At 35.2% G+C, this 22,129-nt stretch overlaps 1 protein-coding gene across 1 annotated transcript in view; it reads right to left on the bottom strand.

The window, feature by feature from the left end:
• Nucleotides 1-22,129, bottom strand: part of LOC142343248 (ras GTPase-activating protein 1-like) — a 62,394-nt gene that overhangs the window by 31,466 nt on the left and 8,799 nt on the right. The window contains exons 4-7 of the mRNA XM_075395025.1: nucleotides 16,596-16,769; nucleotides 3,119-3,262; nucleotides 705-859; nucleotides 303-379 (exon numbers count right to left, since the gene is read on the bottom strand). Coding sequence (XP_075251140.1) covers nucleotides 303-379; nucleotides 705-859; nucleotides 3,119-3,262; nucleotides 16,596-16,769 — 550 coding nt within the window. The remainder of the gene's footprint in view (nucleotides 1-302; nucleotides 380-704; nucleotides 860-3,118; nucleotides 3,263-16,595; nucleotides 16,770-22,129) is intronic.

Below are 22,129 nucleotides of genomic sequence, written 5' to 3'. Positions count from 1 at the left end.
AAAATTTACACAAAAAAATTTTTCCATCTTTCTAAACATCTTTTTTAATATTCATTTAAATTCAAAGAAGCATAATTCTTGCTCATGCTTAAAAACGTAGTGTCATTTACAAAATCCAAGCTGAAATTGAAAATTAAAAAGTCAATGCATTTCCCATTTATTTAAGCACTGTAAGAGCAAAATGATTATCAAAACAGGTTTTTTTTAGCCTTGCAAGAACTCGGAGTGAATTGCGCAGTACCTCAAATCTGCTACCAGATAAGGTCATACAAAAGACTGAACAAACAAAAGACTGAACAAACCTAGGTCTTGGCTGCCTTTTTTCGCTTTGGATGACATGAGAACTAGTCGCACTGTCTTCAGTTCCGAGGGCAACTTTCTGAAACAACACCATCAATCAAAACCATTGAATTATTTGAATCGAATTCTAAAGGACATTTGAGTCTTAGGCCGCCGAACAAATTCATCTAAGATTAATCAACAGTAATCCGTTTTAATTAAGGGACTTCTTTACCATGTGATAATTAAAATTTGTCTATCAATTTTTCAGAATTTTAACGTGTAGTCTCTCTCTCTCTCTTATTAGTCTATACAAACCAACATTCAATAAAACGCATTGGTTTGTTTTCACTGGGTAGCTTTTTTTCGAGGGGGGGGGAGCGGAGGGTCAGATGTGACAAACTAAATGTGGCAAAGATACTGACTTGAAGCAGAACTTCTGGAATGTGCACCACTGGCTTCTGATCTGGTCGAGGGAGCATGTCTTGGCATATGGGATGTCATCTAGCTGGATGAGGATGAACAACTGCTGAGCAGGAGGCATCCAGCTGTACACCTTCGGACTCACCACGTCCAACACCTAAGATTACTTCTTTTTATATTGACAGTGTCTTCTGTTTTATAAAATGATCTCAAAACATCTGCATTTGATAAAGATATAGCAATAAATACTGCAACTGACAACAATTGAAACAAGAAACGAGACTTTATGTATCTCAAAATATGCACAAAAAACAGGTAAAAGATCAGCTAGCACATTTAAAAACACACCCGGCAGATTGCCGGAAAATAGCCGCCGTTGATTCCCATAACTCTATTGGGATTGAAAGAAAAGAAAATATCAACAAAAATTGATTTTTATATAAAAATATTTTTAAGTGCGATTTAGTTTGATGTCATTTCGTAATTGAACATACTCCTGTCTCTCAGTGAGAGGCTACAGGGTCTAGTATCAATACCAATAAGCATTATAGATAGTAACTAAAAGTAATGAGAACAAAATTCAAGTACCGGGCATCTAAAAATAGGCTTTATGGGTTTATCCCGTTTCCATTTCTGAATTTGATTTTTTATACTGACTCTGTTCATTTTGAATTGCTTTGCTGAGCAGCTGCTGTTTAAAAGGACTTTGAGCAGAATGACAGAAGAGTGAAACTAGCCTAGAGAAGTCAAAAAGATTTCACGTAAAATGTCGAAAAAGCGGCAAACTGGGTAAAGCGAAAAAAGTTTGACGAAGTAAAAAAACACAGCAGGACAAGTCCTGAAATACAATCCAAGTAATTGAATGAAAGACAGACCTAATGAACCTGACCAGCAGATCAACTGAACAATCCCAGCCAACAAGACAAAATCTCAAGAAACTAAAAGAATCAAACAAACCAACCAAAAAAACGATCATTGCTAAAACCCTTGAAGCTTTTAACTTGAAGGCCATATATGACTCATTTCAAAATACTCATTAACTCACGCAAATACCTTGAAAGAGATGAATCTGCCACTAAAAGTAGATAAACTGGACAAATATAACAAATGCATCAAGAAATTAAGAGAAAATTTAAAGAATATTTCCTAAAATAGGGCTATAAAAAAGGTCAAAACATTTTTTTACTCTGTAGTTCTGTTTTGTAAACCGTCTACAACATTTAACAAGTTTCGTTGGCCAGTAAAGATAGTTAAACTCAGAGAATGACAAAATTCGAAAAACTTGAAAACAATCGAAAATTTTAAATTGCAAGCTTTATTTAAAAAATTCCCTACAATTGCAAAATAAAAAAATTGGAAACTATTTTATTGCCCCTAGAAACTATGTAGTAACATACTAGCAAACCCTATAGGAGGTTCCCTGGCCACTGAAAAAAAATTTCAAAAATTTAAAGAAAAAAATTGCAACGTAATCAAAAAATTGATAACATATTAAAATGTTGAATACCATTCCATGACCAAAAAATATTTTCAGTAAACTATTAGCAAACCCTAGATGAGGCTTCTTGCTCCCTGGGGCTGGAAAACTTGAATAATGACAATAAATGTCAGAAAATTTAAAAAAAAAACAAGTTCGATTTAAAAATATTGGTAAAATTCATGAAGATAAAATGTTTAAAACCACTTCATTACCAATAGAAACTATGTAATAAACTATTATTAAACCCCAGAGGAGCTTTTTGACATCAAAGTCTGAAACAATTCAAAAAATAACAAAAATTTTCAAACAATTTGAAAAAATTAGTATAATTTACCGTGTTTATGTTTAGAGTAGCAATAGATATAGCGCTTAAAGTGGCCGTAAAAAGCAATTACGTCTTGCAAAGGACTTTTATCAACTTTAATAAACCTCAATTTCAGACTGGTCTAACAAAAAATCCAAAAAATGACGAAAAAGTGCTAAAAATTTCATTATTTTAGGCTCAAAAACTCCCAAAAATGACCTTTTAACCTTGAATTACGGCATTCCCAGTAGCTTCACCACTCTGAGTACTTGAGGGACTACTAAACACGTGCCTCTAATGAAACTTGATGCCCGCTGAGATTTACCTGTTTATCCCGTTTTGAAAGCTCAAAGTCATGAAAACAGGTGTGAAAACATCTTACAAAAATTAAAAAAGACAGAGCACCAATACAATACAATTTTTGGATTGTAAAAAATAGGAGCGCTATAATAGCCGGCTGTGAAGATAAGGGCGGCTATTAAAAATGAGCAGAAAATTCAACTTAAATTTTATCCAAATGAAACAAACATTTATTGCAAACATTTATTAACTAAAACCAAGAAGAACAGATACGACTCAACTGTAAGTCAACTAGTCAAAACTGCAGACAATTAAAAGACATTGAAAATGACCTCTTTGATCTCGAGATAGAGGTTGTTGCACTCTCTGGATTTGTGCTCCATTAGTTTTTCCACACTCTTCTGTTCCAACAGCTGTCCAACTGAGGATGAGAAGGGAAAGCTACCCTGGCACATCATCAGGGAGGACATCCATTCCTAAATAATACAACTAACGTCAACAGAGAACATAAACCGACTAAAGTGTAGCTCAGATATTTTTATGGGTGCAGAAAAACTCCCCACAGGTGTTCGAACCCACAATCTCCAAGATAGCAGTCTGCTAACGTAACCACTCAGATACAATGACCTACATTTCCTTTCGGTCAAAATCGCTATTAGATACGAACTTGATTTCAGAACGAGAGCAATCTATATCACTCAAAAACGAAGAATTTATGTCTGAAAAAATGTTCAGTAAAAAACGTTGTAGAACAAGAGCGCAAAGACGGTTAAGCAATAATTTGTCATTAAAAACATAACCGGTAGTATACCGGAAACGACTCGAAGAGTCGTGTAATAAAAATTCTTTAAATTAACACTACCTAATTCAGAAATACTAAGAAGGAAAAACAAACAACGCAATGTATAGATAGAAACAATCGATTTTTGGGGGTTGAAGGGATGTAGGTTAGAGAGGTAAGAGTGACTTCAGTGGTATCAAAAATACTCGAAATGACCTCTTCACTTTGAATACTACAAGCAGTTCCTAATTAATATATATTACAAACTAAGCCACTGCTGTAGTCCAATGTTCAAAAACAGAAGCCGAACAGAAAGAATCCAAAATTCAAATCGTGAACAAACTTGCTCCAGCTAAACAAAAACGAGCAATAAAAATTTTTCCAATTAACCGTACTTATATCAGAAATATCAAACAAGAAACATACCCGGCAGATTGCCGGAAAATAGCCGCCGTTGATTCCCATAACTCTATTGGGATTGAAAGAAAAGAAAAAATCAACAAAAATTGATATTTGTACAAAAGCATTTTTAAGTGCGATTTATTTTGATGTCATTTCGTAGTTGAACATACTCCTGTCTCTCAGTGAGAGGCTACAGGGTCTAGCATCAATACCAATAAGCATTATAGATAGTAACCAAAACTTATGAGAACTAAGTTCAAGTACCGGGCATCTAAAAATGGGCTTTATGGGTTTATCCCGTTTCTATCTCTGACTTTGATTTTTTTAGCAACTTTGCTTAGCAACTGATGTTCAAATTCAATTTTAGCAGAATGAGAGAAGAGAGAAACTAGCCTAGAGAAGTCAAAAAGATTTCACGCAAAATGTCAAAAAAGCGGCAAAATGGTAAAGCGAAAAAAAGTTCGACGAAGTAAAAAAAAATACGTTCGCAATAATAGCCGGCTGAGAAGATGAGGGCGGCTATTAAACACAAACAATGCAATATATAGTTAGAAAAACCAAATTAGTAATGTGGGTCTGGGGGTGATAAGATAAATCGGTGGTGTACGCATGTGTAGATAGGTTCGGAGGAAAGGTATGAGGGATTTAAATGGGATCAAAATTTCTCGGAAAGACCTTCTAACCTTGAGTATTACCAGTTCATAATTTCTATGTAGTAGTACCTAAAATACTGTTAAATTCCAATGTTGGAAAACAGAAGTCGACTTTCTAGAACAGAAGTGAACGCTCGAAAAGTCAAAAGTACATGTCATGAACAAACTTGCCTCAGTAAAAAAAAACATTAGAATTTCATTACTCTTCGAGTCGTAAAGACCGTAGAGTACTGATAATCCTCATGAATGGTAAAAAAACTAACACGTTTACAATAACTGCTTCAAAGTTCGTTCCAGAGCAATTAAAAAAGCTCTCAAAATATAGGAAAAATAATCGTGATTTTGCACACGATGCAACCCGTGGAAGCTGAAAATCTAATCAAAAATACATGGGCCTATTCCACCCGTAATACATGCTCGCTGGGTTACGGCTAGAAAGATGTGCAGGGATAGAGATTAGAGGGTGAAAGTTGGCCGATGAGGGTCAAACTCTAACTTCCCTTCACAACATAAATTTCTTCCCGAAAACGATTTGATTGAACGCTTACTTAGAGTCTAGTTCGCTTAAAGGCTCTAAGAGAACTTTATGCACTCGGGCGTTACCATTTTATCTCGCTTTTGATAACAAAAGTAAAAAAAAATCCTGCCCCACACGGGTTTAATCCCTGGGACTCAAGGACAGCAGTCTCATCTTAACCACCAAGCGATAACGGCTTGGATACTTAATCGCACATCGGGATTGAAACAGAGAAAGAAAAAAAGAGATAAATTGGCGAATTTTTTTTCTATTTTTTTTCAGTGTCAAAAAGTGTCCTAATTCGGCGTGCAGCTTCAGTTTATTCTAAAACTACAATTAATTCAGCTTCTAAACTGAAAGCTAATAAGCTTAATGCCAATGTCAGCTAGCAAACACTCTAATGAGCCTTGATAGCCCAATTCTCAATGACTTAATGAACGGGCTTTATCGGTTTATCCCTTCTCTTTTGATTTTGCTCTTTTGACCTTGATTGTATTCACTATCTTGCGTAATTCATTGCATGAATGGATTTAAAACCATTCAGTTGAAACAGTGAGTGAGGTAAGTCAGAAGTCAAACGTGAAAGTCGTGACTTATGTAAAACGAAAAACGTGATCAAAGGTAAAGCAAATTAAAAAAGAGAGCGCATAAATAATAGCCGTTTGAGAGGCCGACGGTGGCTTTTGATAAAAATAAGATCGACAGGACTAAAATAATTGCTACAAACTTCGTTTGAGAGCAAGTAAACAATATTATTTCTTTGGTTATCGGAGCTATAATATTCAATCAGCAAGGTCAACTTCGAAAGACATTTTACAAATTGGAGTCTGGGCAGCAGACACCGATTTGTAGAAAACACAATGAAAAAATAAAATGACCATAAAAAACTCGGAACAAAGTCTAACTACGATTTCATTGGAAATAATTTGCATCAAAGTCAAGAAATCAAAGTCAAGGAACACCAAGAAAAACTTGAAATCTTCAACATCAATCTCATCATACATAAAGAGAACGCATTTAACTTTGAAAACAATTTGCGACGGCGATACAAATGTAGCAACAAACACAGGCAATAATCAAGTTCAAAAATGTCACATTCAATCAACAGTTAATCATCAAAATTACTAGCAACAGCTGAAACTCTTTGAAATTCATTATGCCTAATTAGAGAGAAAATCAGACATATAATTAATGACTAAGCAAAAGAACAAAAAACAATTCAAATACGGACAAAATTCAAAAATCATCCAAAAGTCATGTCCAAGTCGTGAAAATTCTTCGCTACGAATTAAAACAATTAATTACATTCAAACAATGCACATTAGAGCCTGGAGACCTGTTATTAGTTCGACTGATACAAAACAACAAAATAACTACGGGTACTCGTAAAATAAAAACATAACTAACTAAACCGGGCAAATTCCAGTCAAAGACAGGCAAGCGGTTGGCTTCGGTAGTAGCCAGCTGGGTTCTAGGGATGACTGCGGATTGGGGGTCAAGCGACGGGGGTAGCTTTGGAAAGGCGTGGCCAGAGGGGCGTTTTAACAACCAGGTGGAGGAGAGGAGTGTTGGTTGGGGGTGGAGTGGGGGGGGGGGGTGACTGAGGGGGAGGTGTCCTTCAGGCCATGAAAATGTCTCCTCAAATCACTTTTGTTGAATTGCATAGTTCGAGACTATTAAGGCGAAAGGCTCTAAGAGTGCAGTTCAGCCACGTAATGATCTCCGGGCTTTACCATCCATCCTGATTATGAGGAAAAAAGTCAAAACGGTCAAACAAAAAATCAGGCCAGCAAAAAAATTGCTGAAAAGATCACAAGACTGATAAAATTGTAACAAACGTCGTTAATCACTGATAATTTTTGAAAACAAGTTATCTCGACGTCAATAAAACCGTAACTTTTGATTAGAAACTAGATTAGCCCGAAAAACTATTAATGAAAGGGCCAATGAGACCAATCATTAACGACACTATGTGAGAAATTAAAAAACCGGCAACAAAAAAGCTAAACTTTTCAAAACGAGCCGTGTCAAATACATAAAACCACTAGGTATGAACAAAAACCTCTAAATTCATTAATGCAACAAAATAAAAAAAGGACAAAAGAACTACAAAAACCGAGAAAATCCAATACACTTGTAATTCATGAAGACAAATAACATAATTCATGAAGACTATTAGTGTCCGATGTCACGAGTTGTCTGGCTGCACGAGGTTGGTATTGAGAGATAATGAATATTGGGTTTTCTCATCAATGAATAAGTCTAGGTCTTTTCGGCGATTGTGGATTCAAGTGGATCCGAGTAGTTGGCAACTTGCAGTATCAGTATTTAAAAGCAATTATTGTTTTCGTAAAGTTTGCTCTCTAGTCCTCTTCGAGTCGTAGAAACCAAGAGAAGGATAATAATAGACCCAGCTATCACTTTGCAGCTATTAATAAAGCAAACAATTCGTGACGCCTCAACGGTGGATGGGTCTTCAACCTCTAAGAACCGCCCTTCACACCATAAGTATAAGTCTCCAAAACAGTTTGAAATAGTTTCACTGGCTCGAAGATCCATACGCTTGGAACATAAAAATTTGAAAAGTTTAATTTTTATCCAAATATTACTAAAACTGGAGTCATAAAAAATGTTGATCACAAACCCATTAACTCTCGAAATCATTAACAGCTTATTATCAAAACTTGGAGGAGGCACTAGGGCCTCTTTTGCCGGAAAAAAATAAAAACATGAAAAAACTGCAAATATTTTTAAAAATTACTTAAATTCGTGATATTAAAATCTTGACGAACATTCCATTACGTCTAAAAACTATGCAGTAACATATTATCAAACACTACAGGGAATTCCGTGGTTCTTGAGACTACAGAAACCTAAAAAAAATGACGGAAAATTTCAAAAATTTTAAAATTGCAAGTTTTGTAAAAAAAAATGCCAAAAAATGTGATATTAAAAAGTTGAAAATCAATCCATGACCAACAAAAATTTTCTAACAACTTATAACAACCCCAACGGAGGCTTTTTTTACCCCTGAGGCTCGAAAAATCTGAATGACTATAAATGTTTTAAAAAAATTGGAAAAAATGGCAAATAACATAGGTGGCAGCTTGCCAGAAAATAGCCGCAATAGATTCGTCGATCGGCAGTCTAAAAAAAAACAGTAAAAGACAGACCAAAAAAATTCGTCTTTTCATTGGAGGCTGATCTGTTATATTTTGATTAAAAATCGGTATAAGTTATTGCTGCCTCTATTAGCTGATCTCAAATAACCTTCATTTAGAGCGACACACACCCATTTGACCTTATCTCTTTGAATTAAAGTAAACAAAAGTCAATTTCAAAACGAGGAAGTCATTTTTGAGAGTGAAGTAAGTCAAGAGTGACCAAAAATTTAATCACGCGCATGAACAAAAAAACTCGCTCCACTAAGAGCGAAAAATGACGTCACACATGCAATTCAGTTAAAATTGCATGAACGAACGAACAAAAAGTGGCTGTGACGTCATATGGTCGTAACAAAAATCATGATGACGAAAAAAACCAAGAGAAGGCCAATAATAGCCCCAGCTATCGCTGTGCGGCTATTAATCAAAAATATGCTAAAATTTGTGATGTTAAAATCTTGCAAGTCATTCCTTGTTAATCTAGAAACTATTCAGTAAACTATCTTCAAAACCTATAGGAGGTTCCTTGGCTCTTAAGGCTAAAAAAATCTAAAAACCGACAAAAAATTTCAAAAAAACTTGAAAAAAAGCAAGTTTAAACAAAAAAAATGCTTAAATTTGTGACATTAAAAAGTTGAAAAACTATTCCATGACCGTTAAAAATTTGTCAGTAACTTATTATCAAACCCCATAGGATGTTCTTTAGCCCCTGGGTCTGGAAAGACCTGAATAAGGAAAAAATGTCAAAAAATTCGAAAAAATTGCACGTTTTGTCAAAAAATTGCAAAAATTCGTGATGTTAAAATGTTGAAACCATTCCATTACCACTAGAAACAATGCAGTAACCTATTATCAAACCCTAGAGGAGGCTCCTTGACACCTAGGGCTGAAAAAAAAACAAAAAATGTCAATAACTTTTCAAAAAGCTTGAAAAAATTGCAAAACAGTATAAAATTGCGTTTTTAGCAAGCGGCTGTTCGTCAGTAGCTAGCAATGGGAGAGAGAGAGAGAGGGGTAAGGGTGCACAGGGGGTTGATAGAGGGGGGGCAACACTGGGGTGGGGGGCAACAGCGGTTGGGGGGGGTGGGGGCAATAGGGGGGGGGGGGGTCAACAGTGGGGGTATCTTCAACCTCTAAGAACCGCCCTTCACACCATAAGTATAAGTCTCCAAAACAGTTTGAGCTGAAACAGAGCTGAAAGGCTCTAAGAGCACTGAAATTGAACTGAAAAAGAAGACAGGACTAATATAATTGGTACAAACTTCGTTTGAGAGCAATTAAACTCCAAGAGAGCAATCGAATTACCAAAAAATTGTTGTTAATAAGAGTTTGAGTGAATGATGCGATTATTAATGTATTCAGGAAATTATTATGTAGATTTAGGGGCCGGTGAAGTAATCACAGAAATTTTCACAGAACAAACTTTTAACCTCAAGATCAGGTAGACTGCAAAAAAGACAATAGAAAACTCGAAGCCCGGTGTACTTTCCAAATAACAGTCCCTGGCTGAGCTCTGAGATTAAAACAGATAAAAAAAGATCAACTTGCAGTTTCAAAAGTTATATCCTCTCACATAAATTATCTCGAAAATTTTGTTAATCTATTCTTTAACTTTTAACTTACATCTTCCCATAAAATAACTACTGGTAATCGCAACTAAATCAACAAATAATAGTACATTGATCGACTTTACGATAAACTGGGGGCAAGCACTACCGGCGGCAAAAAATATCAACAAAAGTTCAAAATTTTCTACCTCAAAGCACACTACAATTAGTTCCGTTAATCGAACATTTATAGAGTAAATAAGACTATTAAATAAGAGTATTTCTAAACAATAAATGTTTGCTTTCCTTTGTATACTCGCAAATATTTGACGTGCTTTGTATTGACGGTTTCCTAAATGCCATTTGAGATATTTGCACTGAATTCAGAGTTAAAGGTCAATGATAAAACGAGCTGTATTTGACCGCAAAGGGACACTTCATTTCTATTTATAACTGCCACCCTCACAGTAGCAAATCTGTCTTCATGTGACAGTTCAGCATACATTCGGATCTATTCTGTCAGCTTCCTCCCCCGTTCCGTTTATGACCCCCCTCATTACAAATTAGGTGTTTTAAGTATTTATACAAAACGTTTCTTTAAGTAAACATAGCTGTCAGATAGTCGGAATAGCCGTGCGCGTCGTAGATAGAATATAGATAGAGACAGCTAGAGGTAGGCAGAGTTGCTGATGCGACAAAATCTATAAAAAAATAGTTAATATCTATAATTAGTAATCAATTCTGCTGTTAACGACCACCCTATCCCCCCTCGTCATTACAATTTACGTGGTACATAGCACGTTACTGTGTAGAAATAGCACGTCTGCGTAAAAGTAAATTTATTTACCCAATAAGTTGGGATAAATTGCTTCATAAATTTTATCACAAAATGTCCGCACAAACTGAACATGGGACAGCTGTAGTTCCGATTGTCCAAATTCTTTCATTTATCGTCATCAACTCGGACAAATTTTTAAAACTTGAGCAGATGAAATGGAAACGAATTAGAAATTGACCCTGCTATGAAGATGGCAGTCTCACACTAGATTGCGGATCATAACAGAAATTTTGATGCAAGATCTGAACGCAAAATCACACTGACACAAACGGAACATTACAACAATAAAGATCATTAATATACAGACCAACGTGTTTTGTGATGATTATATCCCCTAGAAAGACCCTTTTGAAAAATTTCACTTTACTTTTGTGAGCTTTAACTTTTCTTATGAACATCCGAGACTCTCATGCCGCACGGGCAAGCCTCATTACCGCACACCCACGAACTACAACTACTCAGTGTGACTGAGCCAGACTGTCAAAAGCAACGGAGAATCCCTCCAATTGATAGCTCCTGGTGTCTGAGAGTGAAGCTATTGATTTTAATGTCTTCCTGAAAATCGATCAAATTCCACTTAATACTTCCACCGCCAATGACACTAGCGTAATACTTTGCTGAGAACATTTCTGCTCATACAACCTAAATTTTCGATCTTCAGGTGCTTCAATTGCGTAACCTAACTTCTCAGCCGCATGTTTGATAATGTTTGGTTGCAGAGAAGAAGTCACTGTAACATCAAGCGCAGCAGAACGGCCTGACGTCTATGATGGCAGAAAAACATCTCCAGGCCGCGAATTGCTATCAATGATGAGGTTTCATTTTCCAACTAAAGAAGATAAGTTAGCTGCTGAACAAGCTGATGCGACCCGGTGGCGTCTCCCCGTCCGTAACATACATCATGGTCAACAAAAGTATCCAGAGCGCCGGAAGCATTTTCTCCCAAGGTCATAAAATGACAAGTCTCTGCATACACACACGAAATTCATTAGGGTGCAGATGCAGATCTAGAGCAGGTATGGGTGCCTGACTGTGGAAGAGACAGCGACTCAATTCTAACGTTTTCCCTCACTGAAGTATAATCTTACTTCATGTCCGGAAGTTTTTGGATTTTCTTTTGAGTGAATAATGACAACTCAAAAAGCTCAAAGCTCTTGTATAAAGCTGCAAATGTAGGTTCCTGTTTGGGAGACTGATCTGTTATGTTATAATTAAACTACCTGAGGCTAAGAGGGATCCCACGTAAGCACCTTTATATTGCTCTTGAGATTTTCTTTCCAAAAACTGATAGATTAATCGTACCACACGTGGTAGGAAATTACAGTTCCGAGAATTTGATCCAAAGGTTTTCATTGTTCGTTGTCAAAAGGTTTCATGACCTTAATTACAACAAGTGTTGCCGAATTAATGCTGTACATTGCACTGAATGGAGCAAACGCTCAAGATACATTCTGGAGGATCCAGCTGCAATATACCTCTTGAAAGTGACAAATTATTCATAAAACTGTTCATAAAACATTTCAGCACTTTAATCGTACTTTGATTAAAATGTGCGAGTTCATCAGAGGCTAAAATTTTAGCTGCTCGTCCGCGTTGAACTGGAGAACACACTTTCTCTCTTTGTTCCAATTCCTCTATTTCACTTCCCTGGTGTCCTCTCGATTGCTTCATGGAAGTTGCCTTCTTCCAAAGACTACCAAAATCACCAGTTTCAGCGCTGTAGACGTTCCGACACTCTTTGATCAAGATTATGTTTGTTTTTTGCCTCCATGCTTGCTCGATCTAACGATGCAATTTGATACTAAAAATTTATTTTCAGTTCAAGTGCGCATCTGAGTTCTGAACGCAGTCAAAGAGACAAGTCGACAGATTTATTCTCAGCAGGTTATTCGGCTTAATGTTGTCAGTAGGTCAGGCAAAACACACTCATACCCGGCAGATTGTCGGAAAATAGCCGCCGTTGATTCCCATAACTCTACTGGGATTGAAAGAAAAGAAAATATCAACAAAAATTGATTTTTGTACAAAAACATTTTTAAGTGCGATTTATTTTAATGTCATTTCGTAGTTGAACATACTCCTGTCTCAGTGAGAGGCTACAGGGTCTAGTATCAATACCAATAAGCATTATAGATAGTAACTAAAAGTAATGAAAACAAAATTCAAGTACCGGGCATCTAAAAATAGGCTTTATGGGTTTATCCCGTTTCTATTTCTGACTTTGATTTTTTTTATACTGACTCTCTTCAATTCGAATTGCTTTGCTGAGCAGCTGCTGTTTAAAAGGACTTTGAGCAGAATGACAGAAGAGTGAAACTAGCCTAGAGAAGTCAAAAATATTTCAGGCAAAATGTCGAAAAAGCGGCAAAATGGGTAAAGCGAAAAAAAGTTCGACGAATTAAAAAAAAAACAAAATAGGAGCGCTATAATAGTCGGCTGAGAAGATGAGGGCGGCAATTAATAAACATACCCGGCAGATTGCCGGAAAATAGCCGCCGTTGATTCGAATAAGCATGATTGGGATTGAAATAACAGATATTGAAAAAAAAAGATTTTTGTACAAAAACATTTTTTAAGTCCGATTTATTTTGATGCCTTTTCGTAGTTGAACATACTTCTGTTTCCTAGAGAGAGGCTACAGGGGCTACTATCAATAACAATAAGCATTAGAGATGGTAAATAAAACTTATAGGAACGACGTTCAAATAGCGGGCATCTAAAATTGGGCTTTATGGGTTTATCCCGTTTCTATTTCTGACATCCATTTTTGTACTAACTCTGTTCATTTTGAATTGCTTTGCTGAGCAACTGATGTTCAAAATCACTTTTAGCAGAATGAGAGAAGAGAGAAACTAGCCTAGAGAAGTCAAAAAGATTTCACGCAAAATGTTGAAAAGGTGGCAAAATGAGGTAAAGCGAAACATTTTTTTATTCGACGAAGTAAAAAAACATAGCAGGACAATTCCTGAAATACAATCCAAACAATTGAATGAAAAGCAGCCCTAATGTATCTCACCAGCAGATCATTTGAACAATCCCAGCCAAAAAGATAAAATCTCAAAAGTTGGGAACCTAAGAGAATCAAACAAAAAAACAATAATTGCTAAAACTGTTGCAAAATTTAACCTGAAGGCCACAAATCACAATTCAAAATGATCATTAGTTCACGCACAAGCTTTGAAAGAGATTATTTTGCCGCTAAAGGTAGAAACACTCGTGAGATATGACAAAGGCTTCAAAAAAACTTAGAAAAGCAAAGTTGAAAGAAGTATCGATGGAACCAATTTTTTAATCTCTGGAGTTCTGCCATGTGACCCATCGGCAAGACTTAGAAAAGCTTCGTGGGCCGGTCAGGTCGATAAACTCAGAAAATGACAAAAAAATTCAAAACATTTGAAAACAATCAAAACATTTGAAAACAATCGAAAACAACAAAATCTTGCTAAAATTGTGATATTATTATCTTCAGAACTCTTTCATTGTTTCCAGAGAGCATCCACTATCCCGATTGCAAGGCTTGAATAGTTTCACTGGCTCATAATGATCCACAAACTTGTAACATGATAATAATTTTCAGAAAATTTAGAAACATTTTAAATTTTATCAAGATATTGCTGAAATTCGTGTCATTAATGTATTGAGAACCATTCCATTACATATAGCAACCATGCAGTAACTTATAATCAAACTCTGGAGGAGTTTCTTGGGCCCCTGGTGCAGGAAAAACACAAACATTTTGAAAACTTTAAAAAACCTGCAAAAGTACTTGATATTAAAAAATTGACAACCATTTTATTGTAGCTAGAAAAAATGCAGTAACATACTCGCAGACCGTGAAGGAGGATCCCTGGTCAGTGAAGAAAAAATATTAAATTTACAGAAATTTATTAAAAAAAGCATTTTTATTTTAAGAAATCGTTATATTCAAAATAGCAAAATTTTGAAACACATTCCCCATTACCAATAAAACTATGCAGAAAACTATTATCAAAACTTTGAGGATATTCTTTGGTCTTTGAGGTTAGAGAAGCCTAAAAATTGACAAATTTCCAAAAACTTAAAATTGCAATTTTTATCAAAAATTACTAAAATTTATGATGTTAAAATGTTGAAAACCATTCCATTACCACTAGAAATTGTGCAATAACCTATTATTAAACCAAGGAGGAGGCTTCTTGACACCAGGGGCTGAAAAACCTCAAAAAATGACAAAAATTTTCAAAAACATTGAAAAATTTGTTAAAAATTTGCATAAATTTGCGTGTTTATGTTTGGTGTACCAAAACATCTAGCTCTTAAAATGGCCATAAAACGTAATAACCTCATACCAAACACCATTATCAAACTTCACAAAGCTCAATTTTGAGACTGGCCAAACAAAAATTTGGAAAAATGGCAAAAAATGCTAAAATTTGCAACATTTTGGGCCCAAAAACGCCTGAATGACCTTTTAAACTTGAATTACGGCCTTCCCAGTAGCTTCACCACTCTAAACACTTGAGAGACTGCTAAAAACGTGGTTAAGGGCCTCTAACGAAACTTGATGCCCGCTGAGCTTTACCTGTGTATCCCGTTTTGAAAGTCATGAAAAGGTGTGAAAACATCTTACAAAAATAAAAAAAAAGACAGAGCACCAATACAATCCAATTCTTGGATTGTAAAAATAGGACCGCTATAATAGCCGGCTGAGAAGATGAGGGCGGCTATTAAAAATGTCTACAAACTGATCAGAGTATAGATTCTGCTAAAAATTAACTAAGAGATCATCAATTTTGGCTGAAATTCTTTTAGAGATATTCTTTCGAGCGCTCAAGGTTTGCTTGAAACTGGAATATGCCCAAAGCGACTTCGAATTCATCCCGAGTCGTGTTCTGATCCCCATCCAATGTATAGAATTTTAATCTTTTGCTCAAAATCTTCGAGCATCTGCACTATGTTTATTAGCTGTGTCAGGGAGAAAATACTGTACCAGGGGTTTGTATAATAGTGCTCATCGATTCAAATTTTGTTTTTTTTTGTGTTAAACCGGCGTGAGCACCTTCATCAGGTGGCACCTTGAATGCATAAGTATCTTGCTTACTTTTTGGGTTGCTATGATCAACAGTTTTGTAGCCCCTTAGGTTGTACTTCTTGTTTTCCAACTGCTGAGTATTTCTCCCAAAAATGGTCAAGGTACGATGAGGGGGAAATGATCCAACCGGTTACAAATTGTGTTAATTACGTTCCAATCCTCTTGATCTCCTCACACCGAACAACACAACACGGCTCCACCGCAGATAATAAGTTTCAAAAAAGATGGGATTTTGTACGGGGTCCTATCAGTTGTAAATTATAAATTTTCTGTCCATTCTTTCTTCTTGAGTATAACTTTTGGCTTATCCGACCGAAGCAGGTGCTTTATTTCTATCCAATATTACCGTAGGCCATTCTTCGGTAATATAGGTTCTACAGAACTACAAGAGCTTAAGAGGTGAAATTCTATAACGTAAGTTTTGATAAAGTGTTACGATGTCTTCACAGGATTTGAAGATCTAGTAAAGAAATCAGCACATTGAGGCACAACTTAACTTAAAGAAGGATGTACACTAAGTTTACATGCATTAGACTGCTTTTCGATGTACCAAATTATGAATGAATTGAAAATCTTAGACGATGAAAACTCTTGGTTCTAAAATTTGGTTTCTACTTTTTATCCCAATTCGTTTAATCCCCGCATATCTTAACACCATGTTATTTCGACCCGCAAAATGCCATTATAGGCATGTTTCCTCATAAAGCAACAATGAGTATTGTAACAACTATATAAAGGGGTTAAGATTGGGGTGAAACGATAGAGGGGTGAAATAATGGGCGAAATGATAGGGGATCAAAGAAAAAAGGCGTGAAAACGAGACACCGATTTCTAACCTGTCTCTCGCTAGCCGATATGGCAGCCAGGTAGAGTATGGTGGGTTTGGACTCGGAAGAAGAGGCAGGGAATCGGGTCACGAGTTGGAATCCAAAGTTGCGATCAGAGAGACTGCTGTCAATTGGATAGACCTGTGAATCTTGCATGTCTATCAGATCCTTCGGCTTCTTACGCTGAAAATAAACAACAGAGATATGTTCGAAAATGAAGCACGCAAATCTTAAATCAGGGGCTAAAAACCTTTCAACTTCACAAATAGACCGGCTACTAAAATATAGATGTCAATATAATATAAAATACAGAAGTTTTCACCATTATTTCTGAGTGTATTTACTCAATTTACTTACAAATTTTTTAGCGAAAAGAAAATTGGATTTATATCACGGAGATTTATAACAACCACTAATAATCATGGTTGTTATTTTCAACTATCATTAATCTACAAACCATATACCGAAACATAACCGATAAATGTCGGGCGAATTGCTCTTAAATTACCGGTGAGAGGTTGGCGTCAGTAGCAGCCAGAGCGCTCATCATCTTGGCTGTTAATTTGATTTTAAGCAAACCTATATAAGGTAAATTAAACTACTTGGTTTGGTTGTTGTTTACAAATACACTAACCCTTTCAAACAAATTTTACAAAAATTTTTGGTACTGGACTTTTGATTCCTAGACATGTTATTCCTTCAAATCAATACTTCAAGAACTCTGGTTTATAGCGCAGAGTAATTGCAAGTCATCCATTTTCCAAAAAAAATATATTAATTAGAAAATATTGGCTTCAAAAAATAGTTACTGACGTGGAACGCCTAAAATCGCCAGCTCACTTTGCATACTACAAATATTTGCAAAAGCTGGCATTCCTCGTGGAATAGAAAAATTGCGAGAAATGACATTTCTTTTCAATAGTTATTCAAGAATTGAAAAACAAGAAAATTACGAGAAAATTTTTGAAATGCCTGAACGCAAGTTTTGAGCAAATTTTAATAAACTTAAGAGCATATTACAACAGCGTTAATATTATGTCAAAACTTTTGAATAATTGTTAAATTTTCTGTGTTCATTTTTATGTTTTTCCCCATTTGTTGAAAAACTATACTTAATTTCCACAAACTAAATGATTGCCTAATCGAGTATTTTGCCTAATAAAGTACGCCTCAGCAAGGTCAACCCTGAAATACAATAAAAAAAATTGAATGGGAAACTTGATAATCCCTGAATTACTCAGAAGAATAATCGAGCAATACCAGCCAAATAGAGGGAAAAATTCACAAATTTAGTCAAAAAATCTCAAATTTGGAGTTCAAAATTTCGTTGCTTTTGTTGTTAAAGTATTGAGTACAACTATGACTCATCAAAAGCGCAAGAAACCAAAAAAGCTCGACTTGACTGCTAACAGAAATTTTGCTTGGTAATTAAGAGATAAACACGTAAAAAACGAGTTAACAGTTTAAGTAAAACAAGTTAATAAACATGATATATGATATTTGGCATCTAAGAAAAACCTAAAATAGTAAAGTTTTGATTTGCTAGAGGCTCTTGATCTTAATGAGTCCAGAATCATTCATGTCAAGATACAATCCAATAAAAAAAACAGCTGCAAGATGGAAAGAAATTTTCTTGCCTACCTGAACACAAAAGAAAACATAGACCACCAAACGTCCGATAAATTGCTCTCGAAAGATAGACGGCGCAATTTGATTCAAGAGTTGTAGCATAGATGAATTTTTGTTTATATGTGCAAAAACATCCGAACAGGGTTGGATGGGAACCCTTGACCTCCGAATCCGTCGAGCGAAGCATTCATTGGCTGTTAATTTGATTTTAAGCAAAACTATATAAGGGAAATTAAAATACTCGGTTTGACTGTTGTTTATTAACACACTAAAACAGCAAACTTTTGATTTGCTAGAGGCTCTTGAACTTAATATGTCCAGAACCATTCATTTCAGGATACAATCCAATCGAAAAAACAGCTGCAAGATGGAAAGAAATTTTCTTGCCTACTTGAACACAAAAGAAAACATAGAACACCAAACGTCGGATAAAATGCTCTCGAACGATAGACGGGGCAATTTGATTCAAGGGCTGTAGCATAGATGAATTTTTGTTTATAGGTGCAAAAACATCCGACCAGTGTTGGATGGAAACCTTTGACATCCGAATCCGTCGAGCGAAGCATTCATTACTCGGCTATCAGGCCACTGTGGAACTTTCAGATACAAGCGCTTTTACTTTAGCAACTAACTTTACTGCCGAGTGACATAAACAGAAAGTTAGAAACTAGTAAGGCGCAAAGCTCTCAGAGAACTGCTCAGCAACTCAATGCCCTCCTGGCGCTACCTGTTTATTCCGAGGACGAAAAGTTGGTAGTACGAAAATCGCAAACATAGCCGGCAGATTGCCGGAATAGCTGCCAAAGAAGACTTGCGTGCCGTATAATAGAAATAGAAACATATTCAGATCTAAATTGAAAAAAAATCGACGCCGCTCAAAAATCTAGGTAAAAAAACCTTTAGCGATAAATTAAAGCTTGTCAAAATTCATTCCGCAGAAGCCTTTTATTAGGGACCTTCACTGCATTTATGAGTTCCTTTGACCTTTAATTAATTCAATTTAAACTTAAGTTTTAAAGTGCAAAAGTCATTTTTTTGAGTGAGGTAAGTAGCGTATGATCAAAATCTAATCAAGCGAATGCCTTAAATACTTTTTCTAGAGAGATTGAGAAATGACTTTTTCAGCTTTGCTGTGTGAACAAATGTAAAACGAAAAAGAGCGTCAAACGACAAAACAAAATACATAGGCGGAAGAATTCCGGAAGCGAATCGAAGCGCCAATACTACACAAAAAGCTGAAGCCTTTACCTTTTGTATAAAACCATTTACTCATTACCTCCCCGAGTGTGATCTAAAAATCGGTGAAATTTAAACCACTGTCGCCAAGATAAAAATGCAGCAAAATTTTATTATTGAAAACGTTTGGTAGCGTTATAAAAGTCTGAAATTTTTAGGATGGTAAAAAAAACTGATAGGTTGACAAAGCTGACAGGTCCATCAATTGTCCTCAGACAATTTATGATTCAAAAAGATCGCGAAAGCAAACAGCAGATAAAAATTTTTCAAAAAAGACAGGAAAGCTAAAATTATTCAAAAAAGAGTGTTCAAGCTAAAGAATCAGAGAACCACTACAATTACATTTCTAATCACGGCAATTAAGACAAAAATAAAACATGATTCTTCCTTGTTGTATATATGCTAGACAACATGATTTCATAATAATTCAAAAACTAAATTAATCATAGAAAAACAAAAGCAACAGAATAATTTTCAAAGGCAAAAAATCGTCTAAAAACAACACCCAGCCCGGAAGAAAATTGCAATGAATAGTAATAAGTAAAATTGTTGCAAAAGACTTTCGAGCAAACTCCCACTACTGCCTTATTTTGAATTAAATCAATTGCAAGCCGAAGAAACCAAGATATAAGAAAAAGCTGAATTCATTCAATTTTTTAACAACTGAAAAAATCAATAGAACGAATATAAAATTAGGTGCCAGGACAAAACTAGAATGATACAAACGAGAATGCGAAGAATATGGACACAATGTTAGGAACAACATAACAAAAAGACCAATTCTTGATTTTCGAAAGTTGAAAAAATCAAATTTAAAAAATCAAGAAAAACGAGTACATTTCATTGATCAGCATTCGAGACAAAGAAAAGACAACGAGTCAATCGAGACAAAAATCCAACTTGCTAAACAGAATAAAACAAGAAAAAGCAGAATTCAGACATACGAAACAATGAAACATTTTGCAAAAAAGTGGTAAAAAATATTTAAGACAGCATTTATGAAAATAATTTATCTGTTTTTCTTTCAAACACTTAACTCCAAAAAATTATTGAATTTTTATTGAAACGAAACTAAAGTCCCTCATGTTCACCAAAATACTATTTCTAGTAATTAAAAGCAAAATACAAACAAAAAACTGAAAAAATTTGGCAAAAAACTACGAAAATCGGATTGGCAAATGTACAATTTTATGAAACAAAATTACATCGAGGTAGAAAGAGGCATTGAGTATATGAATTATCAAAGGAAAGTTGCCATATTAACTGATTTTTGACAAAAAAAAACAGCTAAAAGGTCCAAAAATGAAGAAATTAATAGAAAAAAAGCCAAATATTAAGTAAAACATCAAAAAATGTGCCAAATTCGAACTTGAAACGCAATTTCAGGCTAGGCAAATAACTGTGCTATCAATTTCCGGGTTTTACATTTCAACAGAGCATCGATTAAAAATTATTTCTACAAAAAACCAAATTACAAGCAAAAAAAATTGGGCCACAGACGAAAAAAACGGCTAAAAACGGTTATATATGTGTACCGTTCAGTCAAAAACTACTTTTCAAAGTAAAAAAGTCATTCAATAAACGCAGCGCATGATCAAAAAACTTCTCTCGCTCAGAAATTAGTTCACACCGCAATTTTACTCACTTTCGCTTTTAGGTCGAAACGGCGTCTGAACGAATAGTACTTCCGGTAAAAAAAAACCTTAAGAAAACCAATACTCCTCTTCGAGTCATAATAGGCGGAAGAATTCCGGAAGCCACTCGAAGCGCCAAAACTTCACAAAAAGCTGAAGCCATTACCTTTTGCATTAATCCATTAACTCATTACCTCCCCGGGTCTGATCTAATAATCGGTGAAATTTAAACCACTGTCACCAAGAGAAAATGCAGCAAAATTTTATTTATTATTGAAAACGTTTGGTAACGTTATAAAAATCTGAAATTTTTAGTATGGTAAAAAAAACTGATAGCTTGGCAAAGCTGACAGGTCCATCAATTGCCCTCAGACAATTTATGAATCTCATCTCAAAAAGATCGCGAGCAGCAAACAGCAGAAAAAAATTTTTCAAAAAAGACAGGAAAGTTAAAATTATTCAAAAAAGAGTGTTCAAGCTTAAGAATCAGAGAACCACTATAATTAGATTTCTAATCACGGCAATAAAGACATAAATAAAACATGATTCTTCCTTGTTGTATATATGCTAGAAAACATGATTTCATACTAATTCAAAAATTAAATTAATCATAGAAAAACAAAAGCAACAAAATAATTTTCAAAGGCAAAAAATTGTCTAAAAACAAAACCCAGCCCGGAAGAAAATTGCAATGAATAGCAATAAGTAAAAATGTTGGAAAAGACTTGCTAGCAAACTCCCAGTACTGCCTTATTTTGAATTAAATCAATTGCAAGCCGAAGAAAACAAGATATAAGAAAAAGCTGAATTCATTCAATTTTTTAACAACTGAAAAAATCAATATAACGAATATAAAATTAGGTGCCAGGACAAAACTAGAATGATACAAACGAGAATGCGAAGAATATGGACACAATGTTAGGAACAACATAACAAAAAGACCAACTCTTGATTTTCGAAAGTTGAAAAAATCAAATTAAAAAATCAAGAAAAACGAGTACATTTCATTGATCAGCATTCGAGACAAAGAAAAGACAACGAGTC

Source organism: Convolutriloba macropyga, chromosome 7, assembly GCF_964194025.1.
Source record: "Convolutriloba macropyga chromosome 7, txConMacr16.3, whole genome shotgun sequence".
NCBI classification, from domain to species: domain Eukaryota; kingdom Metazoa; phylum Xenacoelomorpha; order Acoela; family Convolutidae; genus Convolutriloba; species Convolutriloba macropyga.
Note: the sequence above shows the minus strand (reverse complement) of the source record. Positions and strands in the feature narration are given on the sequence as shown.